The following is an 8,265-nucleotide window of genomic DNA, read 5'->3' as shown; positions in this document are numbered from 1 at the left end:
TGGTCGCGGCTGAGCGAGAAACGAGGGAGGGAGGGAGGGAGAGAGGGAGAGAGGTACGGGTTGTGTCGTGTTCATTATGCGATCTGACCCAGGCCAACCTCGTGTTTTTTACTCCTTCGCTAATATTGTGCAATTCGTTTTACTTACTGAGTGTGAGGAACAGGCATAATAAACACATAAAATCACCACAATGCAAGTAACGAGTTTCTTAGCAATTGATAAGATATAAAATATTTTGTCTAATACTTTGGGATCTGTGGTGCTAACCAAAAGATTTGCAGCTCAGAGAACGAACCAGGCACATTCTAGAGGAATAGTTTGTGCAGTGGAAGATTTTAAAACTTTCGTGGAAGATGGTTGAAATACAGTTTTCTTGTGTTTTGCCATCATCAGATCATCAGCCTAAACGTTGATTTACGAAGACGCCTGAGAATGCTTCTAATTTGCGTATTTGCATTTTTCATCTCCGTGTTTCGATATGTTCCTTAGGGCTCTTTTGAATCCGTCCTGAAGTATAGCATTTTAACTCAATTTAGGCGCCAGTCATGATTTTTCTGCAGGGGAAGGGGGGTGGAAAATTTCGGCTGTGTTACGATAAAATGTACTGTTTTACCCCCCTCCCTCCCCACCCAAGGCTCTGTGATATTATGGTTCCCCCCCCTAATGGCAGTCAATTTTCTATAGTCTCCCTCGCTACGAAAACCATGTGATCTCAAAAATTCCCACTCCCCCTCCCCCCATCCCGCCTAAGCGGTAAGTAAAGATTGTTCCTTTAGAATTAGACTCCAGTAAGAGTTATTTTTTTTGTTCGAGGACACTGGCGAGATAACTGATAACTTAAGGATAAAGTTTAAAATCGTCTTCCCTATATTCTGTCGGATCGGAGGCTACCTTTTGAAAAAAAAAAAAAAAAAAAAAAAAAAAAAAAAAAAAGAGACTCTTGTTCCCCACCCCACCCCTGCTCCTTCGGTAACTGTGCTGTGTAAGTGTCATCAAGTATCGACAACGAAACCTTTGGGAGTAAGTCGCTCGGACTGTCAACCGTCCATTGTGCCACCGAAATAATGGGACGAAAATTGTTGATTGCCGCCTTAGTCGTTCCTCTTGTTTGTTACTTATTTTTCAAATACCAAGATGGCGACTTTACATTGATGATATACGAAAAGATCAGTCGAGATCCCGGCGTCGCACTTCGTGGAAAAGTAGTTTGGATCACAGGGGCTTCTAGCGGGATTGGTGAATATTTAGCCTATGAACTGGCCAAATACGGCTGTAAACTGGTCCTGTCTGCACGGAGAAAGGCAGAGTTAGAGCGAGTCAAAGAAAAGTGTGCAGGTAAGGCGGAAAAAGTTGAAAAAATTATGCTGCGCTCATCAAATTTGGTTGACTCGACGCTTAAAATTTGAATGAGCTATTACTTAGTTAATGTGCATAATTATACAACCATTTGATAGCATTAGTTATAAGTCGATTCTTGTACCAGTAAGTCACCCTTATTAACGGATTCTTTCAATTTATTGAGGGATTTAATTTTTTCTTCTAATTACAATGAAATTTAGAAATCTGCTTGTTTTCCTTTCGAGGACTTTGTACTTGCAATTAAAATGTGAAGCAAGATTGCGTGACAGCATTCGTGGCAGTGAGCCGTAACGCCGCCCACCTTGGAGCACATGAGATTCGCATGGCCACCAGAAATGTTTTCTTGCAGGCAGTTTTTTTTTCGCGTTCCTCGAAATGAAAACGTTGCTAGCGGCTAGGCCATGAAACAACGATAATCGGTCTACTCCCAGACGTAATTAGTTTGGACACTTCTTCCAGAGAAAATTATTTGTTGTTCCTTTTAACCCTCTCCTCCCTCCCGTGTATTAATTACCAATTTGTTTACGTCACCTTGCAGACCAATATTGAAATGGCCGGGAGGGGGGGCGGGGGCGGTGACCAAACAAATGTGTTTGGGAGTGGAGAGGGTTGATCCCATTAAGACCTCAGTATAGGTTAATGATTTTTGGGTCATTTAATGGAGTGATCTTAGAGGAAAGAGGAAAGTTTTTAAGTCCTCTTTGCAAAACATTTCTGAGCCAGGATCCAGTTTCTTGCTTTCGTCGTTATCAATTTTCTTCCATGATTTTTCAGCCATTGCCAATGGTCTTGATTCCTCGTTTAAAAAAGATCAAGATATTCTTGTACTTCCATTGGATTTGACAGAATTTGACACACATGAAAAACTTACTCAAGAAGTCCTCAAGCATTTTGGGAAGGTAAAGCGAGAGTTGAATTGTGTATAAGTATAAAAATTATTAATCTACTTCTGCAGAGTTGAATGAGAGGCATATCTCAAGACGAGGGCGTATTTAAAGATAGAAAAAAAAACACATGCAATGCTTCAATTTTAATTACTTGCCCTCACTTCCCTAACTATGGATGGAGCAATTAATTGACTACACTTTTTACTAATAACCAAAAATTTATTAAACGAGAGTTTCACGCTTTTTACGTCTTCTATTACTCTGTTCGCATGATCTACTTAGACTGTCAGCAGGCCCTCATAATCAGCACTTTGGCAAGGGTGTTTCTTCGCTCACGGGAAAGAATGAGACTTCATTATTTGTGCCGGACACCGGATAACTTCTTCTCGGTTCGCCTCAAACCTTCCCGTGGGCGGAGAGACGCGCACCATGCAATGCGGTTCTTCTCTCAGGCCACGATTTTCTGGACATTATTCGCATTCAGTTGTAACTCTGATTATGCCTTGAGGAGCCCAATGCTGGTGTGAAATTGAAATAGGCAGCTATTTTGCCCCCCTTCGAGAACTTCGGCGTCTTGCGTTTTAGAATTGATAATTTTCAGCATGACAGCATTACAGGTTTAAAATTGGTAACGATCTATTTTTAGAGGGTAATCATCGATTTCTCAATAGACGTAAGGCATACCCACAAACTTAACAAAAATGAAAATTGGACCAAAAGTTTTCTCTACTCTTTGTCTTTATTTTCATTTAGGTTGATATTTTAGTAAACAATGGTGCCCGATCGCAAAGATCTTTGGTGAAGAAAACACCTTTAGAAGTGGACCAAGCTCTCTTAGATTCAAATCTTATTGGTACGATCTCCCTGACCAAAGCAGTTCTTCCACACATGATAGCACGCCATTACGGACAAATTGTAATAGTCAGCAGTGTTCTGGGAAAGTTTGGTAACGCTGATATTTTTTATCGTAATTTTACCTCAAGTTATTTCCATTACAGGGCGAATTGAAACGAAAAATTAATAGATTTTATCAAATCCATATGGGAAGTGCGAACTACTTCTGAGAAATGATACGATATTTAATCCTTCACGTATGTTTTCTCTCTTGATACATGATATCTAAGCCGCGGTAAGTACTTTCCTCTATGGCTTCTTTTTTTTGTAACCTTGAAGATTATTAATGAGTTTAAGAATATGGCTGCTCAAGGTGTTATTGAGTTTTGTGTGACGTCACGTTTATTTGTTTGAGCTTAAGAATCATGTGCGTACAAACTAGAACTTTGGAATCGCCACTGCGGAAGTTGTTGTATAGGATCGGTCGTCTTTCGGGGACGAGAGATGTTTATTCGGTGTTCTTTCCCTTATTGATTACAGTCCTATAAAACTTTGACTTGTAAATCGTTAAAATTTGGAACTAAAAATGGCTTTCTTATATCTAGCAATTACTGGTTCATTAAGAACAATTACTTCGGTGGTTATGGAGATGCGGATTCTCTGATTGACCCTGATTCATATTTGACTGCTTTTTACCTGCATGAATGATTTTTTGCAGGATGGCCTTATGGAGCTACATATTGTGCCAGTAAACATGCGTTGCAGGTATGAAGCAACTTTTCTTTGAGCAGTGCATAGACCCTTAACTGTATCAGGACTGTTATCTTTGCGTAGGTTGTCTGTCCACGCCGCGTGGAACTCTGGGAGTGAGGCGCGGCGCGCTAAAATTATTTTTTCGTTTTCGCCAATTTTTCTACTAAGACGACGGACTCTCCACAGCTTAAGTAAGGACTGCCCGTAGTCTACGTGAGGGATTTTAAGGAGCCTTAGTACCTCTTCACATTTTTCTTCTCCGTTTTTCCTTTTACCCGTAGAAATCTAGTAGTTTTAAGGAAGAACCCATTTGGTTGGCTCTATGTGCTCCTATTTTAAAAACGATCATTCGCTTTTTCCAGTCATCGAATCGTAATAACCGCCACACGAATAGTCTTTGTAAAGTTCATATATTATCTGTATTGAAAGTTAGAGCCATCTTGAATTATACCAAAATTAAGTTCTCTCTGAACTCCAAGTACAGAAGTTTTAAAAACTTTGCAAAAAGAACGATAAAACGAGAGGTAGTTGCACCCCGTGAAACCATTCAGCTTTTTTTTAATTTCAAGCTCATCAAGTTACGATTGTTTTCCTTTGAGGGACATCACATGTACTGTTAATTTTTTACTTGATCTAAGTTTGTAGGGGCTTATCGATGATAAATGAATAATTCTTTATTAGGGCTACTTTGACAGCGCGCGGATCGAGTTGACAGAACACAACATCCGTGTGCAGACTGTTCTTCCGGGGCCAGTGAAATCAAACATTGGTCGTCATGCTTTCACAGAGGACGTCAAAGTTGTAAGAAAACAAAGCTTTGATTTACAACTAATTCAATAAATGTGTATATTTTAAATTAAATTTAAAAAACAATAACAACAAACGATGCAATTGAGCAACTTCTCTTTCTTGAGAAAAGAGACAACTGATCAGGGAAGACTATGAAATTAACCAAAGGTGTAAATTATTGCCTTAGAATCGCGTTAGATCCAAACACCGAGAAACACAGAACAAACTGGCTACAATCAGTAGAAGTGACGGGCCTGTAAAACAATTATGGGGGCTGAGAGAAGGACTGACCTTCATTCTCCTAGGGAAAAAATTCATTTTGGAGATTTTTGCTAACTCAGTGAAAAGGGTTTTTTTGAAGTAATCTTGCATGGACAAAGTTTGCACAACCCGGGAAATTAACCATGTCCGAGAAGCCTCTGTTCTAGACGCTGGCTTTCTCAGTCCTTCCCTTGCAACATTTCATAATCTTTCCAATTGTCTGAAGAATATATGCTGTTCAATTGATCGAATCTCGGTTTGCTTTTTTCTTTCCTCACCTATTCACAAATTTAATTTACGGGTACTGATGAGTTCTATGACTTGCAGGAATTTAAAAACACGCCGAACTACCAAGAGTACGAGGGAAAAATGCCGACTGAACGCTGTGCAAAGCTGATGGTTGTGGGAATGGCGAACAACTTGGACGAATTATGGATTTCAAATAACCCAATGCTACTTATGACTTACGCCAACCAGTATTTTCCAACCGTCTTTAAATGGTATGAGTTCTCTGTGCGGACTTATCTTTTTTTACATGCGCTTGAATCCTTGATTCGTAACTTTAACGATCGATTAAACGCAAGCTTAGATGTAACAGTTTGAGAAGAAAAAAATATCATGGAAGTTTACCTAACTACGCGTCAACATCTTAAAGATATGCAGTAGTGCCCTCTTTTATTAGGTATAGTGCCTAAGCTGCCCTATTGGATTTACTATTAGAATTGAAGGGGAGGGGTAGGGGAATCCCCACCCCTCCCCCCTGCTTTTTCTTAACCCTCCCTCCCCCGCTCCTTTCGTCTCTAATCTTTCTCAGCTCTACAAATTTGGGATGGGCTGCCAATCTTTTCACTAAGAAACATTTACTCTTCGTTAAATGATTTTTGATAATGACTCCTCGATACTGGGGACGTTTCACCCGAGCGATAGGAGGGACATCTCATACCAATACCCCTACCCCACTCCTTAAGAGAGGGACATCTAACATCAGCCCCCTGTCCCACTCCCTAAGGGAGGGACATCTCATATCAACCCTCCCCACCCCACTTCCTAAGCCTCCCCTCCTTTCATCTTCTTTGCTTCCACCGATTTTCGTTAGCGCACGCACGCTTTCTGAGAAGTTTTTTCATGTACGTTATTAACAAGTAATGACATGATTTCTCTTGCAATTTGGTGTAATAAGCACATGTGAATTTTTCAAAGACTACAAATTGCACTTGCCCTACGGGTTCGTGCAATTTTGTTGTCTTTGAAAAATTTACTCGTGCTCAGCACCAAGTTGCAAGAGAAATCATGTTATTACCTATACTAATCATACTTCAACTGGTAATTTCTGTACAAACTGCGCTATCCTAATACGACAAAAAAACACGCCAATAGACTCTGTGTTTGGATTTTCGCAATTTCGTAGGTCCACGGTTTTGAGTAATTTGGTGGCTCGTAAAAAGTTTCATAGGAGGAGTGAAAAAAAAAAAGACAACCTTCCTTTGCAACTCCTCTAACTGACCTCTCTGTGCTCTAAATGCACTTTCCTCTCTATTCAGGTTTTCCAATGAGTTCCTGATGGAGCGAATTACGAAATTGTACATGAAGGGGAGTTAAGCCTGAAATACGAACGAAGCAAGCAAATGGTGCAACGGTTGGGAAAGACGTCGTTTGAAAATAGAAAGATGTGTGGTATGCTCTGTCGCCTTGTGGGGATACGCTGGCACTTTTTGGATGTCTTCATCCTCACACTTTTCATTTGATTTAGCTCTTTTATTTCGTGTCCATGCCTTACAAGCGGTTTCATACTGACGAGACTGAGGCTGTTCTTACGCAAAATCGAACTTTGTTTTAACCAGTGAATCAGAAGATTATGTCCTCTTTCGCTGACTGGACATACAACTATCTCTTTCCCTTTCACTTGTGCTTCTAGCATCTTTCCACTAAATATCAGGCAGGGATCTTAGAATTTTTTCTTTTTCGATCAGGTACTTGCAGCCTTCATATATTTTTGATTAACGGTGAAAAATACCATTAGCTAAAATTGCTTATAACGGGCTGAAACAGTTTACAAAGTCTGTTAAAGGGCACCTCAGAAAGTACACCTCAGAAAATATGACGAAATTGACGTGGGCAGTTTGTATTTCAGTCTTGTTGTCAGATCAGCGGTTTTCTCTATGTTCCTTGACCTAAAAACCTTTTTCGTTTTTTTCTGCTGAATAAAGTAAAATGTAATCAGCAATCACTTGGACTTTTTAATTGTTTTTATTTCATCACTTGATCAAAAAATATCGAGTCTATCCACAGCGTTTTTTGTTTCTACGTTTGTCTGAGTGAAGCGATTGAAGCGAATGCGCTGGGAGGGCTTTTCTCTTCCTTCAACTTCGATATTTTTATTCGCCCCCGTTATTTCGTTGAGAAGCTTTGTGAACAGGCCAGAAAAACTGAAATCATAGACGCCTCTCTCAGAGAGAAGTGTAGATAAGGAACTGACATTTAAGGTTTATGAAAGGATGTTTCGGACAAACTAGGTAATCTTCTTTATTCAACATCTTCTGGCGTATTCATAGAAAAAGAACTTTAGCGGCCAGCAGTAATTTTTTTTAGCAGGTTTTATCTTCAACATAGGCCCCTCGAGGCTGGCTATTTAGTCATTGCAGACTGGGTAAAAATACAACCTCTTTTCCTCAGGTGGTCATCTCTTAGCCCTTTACCTCCCAAGATCTATTTATTAATTCTCCTCTCTAGCTGCGACACATTATTTTGCTAGTTAATTATGAGGATTTGATGTTAAATCAAGATAACAACTTCTACCTGATAAGTTTGAGTATTCTCATTACCTGTTTGCCGGATAATGTATGGATGTTATAGGGAGAAGTTACCTGTTAATTACTTGTGGGAGTTTAGGGGCTAAAGCAAGATCTAAATTGAGCAATTTTTAATATCTGGGATTGATTTGTTTTTGCTTACTTCAGTCGATGATTGGTCCAGGAAACTGGCGCCATTCTCTCAACCAATCAGAGACAAAACAAAAACCAATCACGACTTGGTCGTCCGCGTTTTCCCGCGCTTCAGGCGGTTTGAGTGGTTGGTTTTACTTTGAGTTCTCAATGGCTCTTTGAGATATTTTTTCGCTGTTGGGACTAATTTGGTTTTATCACGCTCAATCGAAAAGCGCTCTGTCAATGCTCCTCACTGTTATCCATTTCTCATTATCTTAGCTGTGAGAATTTGCAGCTGAATTAAACAGCATCCTTAGATGATATATACATTTTTTGCTTGAAAATTAACTGAAATCATAAGGAGAAATTTCTTTATAATCGCTCCCGCGAGTGAAAGCCGGGCTAAAAAGGCCGAAGTAAGAAGTAAGAAGGAAAATTGATAAACAACGTTAATTGTT

General features: G+C 39.7%; 1 protein-coding gene across 1 annotated transcript; it reads left to right on the top strand.

Moving 5' to 3' along the window:
* The first annotated feature begins 900 nt into the window (after positions 1–900).
* On the top strand, positions 901–7,107 carry LOC113668054 (dehydrogenase/reductase SDR family member 7). Its single transcript, XM_027183939.2, has 7 exons — positions 901–1,335; positions 2,134–2,258; positions 3,000–3,192; positions 3,799–3,845; positions 4,515–4,634; positions 5,211–5,383; positions 6,425–7,107. Exons 1-7 carry the CDS (start codon positions 1,065–1,067, stop codon positions 6,480–6,482), a joined length of 987 nt encoding a protein of 328 aa, XP_027039740.2. The 5' UTR covers positions 901–1,064; the 3' UTR covers positions 6,483–7,107.
* The last annotated feature ends 1,158 nt before the right edge of the window (positions 7,108–8,265 follow it).

The sequence above is a fragment of the Pocillopora damicornis genome, chromosome 2, assembly GCF_964200805.1.
Source record: "Pocillopora damicornis chromosome 2, jaPocDami1.2, whole genome shotgun sequence".
In the NCBI taxonomy this organism is placed as follows: Eukaryota; Metazoa; Cnidaria; class Anthozoa; order Scleractinia; family Pocilloporidae; genus Pocillopora; species Pocillopora damicornis.
The sequence above is the reverse complement of the archived record's forward strand: the minus strand, read 5'-3'. Positions and strand labels throughout refer to the sequence as shown.

Bases quoted from the DNA above. Each gene is read 5' to 3' on its own strand.
- LOC113668054 (XM_027183939.2), top strand. From the start codon at position 1,065: ATGGGACGAAAATTGTTGATTGCCGCCTTAGTCGTTCCTCTTGTTTGT. The intron at 1,336-2,133 runs GTAAGGCGGAAA...ATGATTTTTCAG, and splicing joins AGTCAAAGAAAAGTGTGCAG to CCATTGCCAATGGTCTTGAT. The intron at 5,384-6,424 runs GTATGAGTTCTC...CTCTCTATTCAG, and splicing joins TTTCCAACCGTCTTTAAATG to GTTTTCCAATGAGTTCCTGA.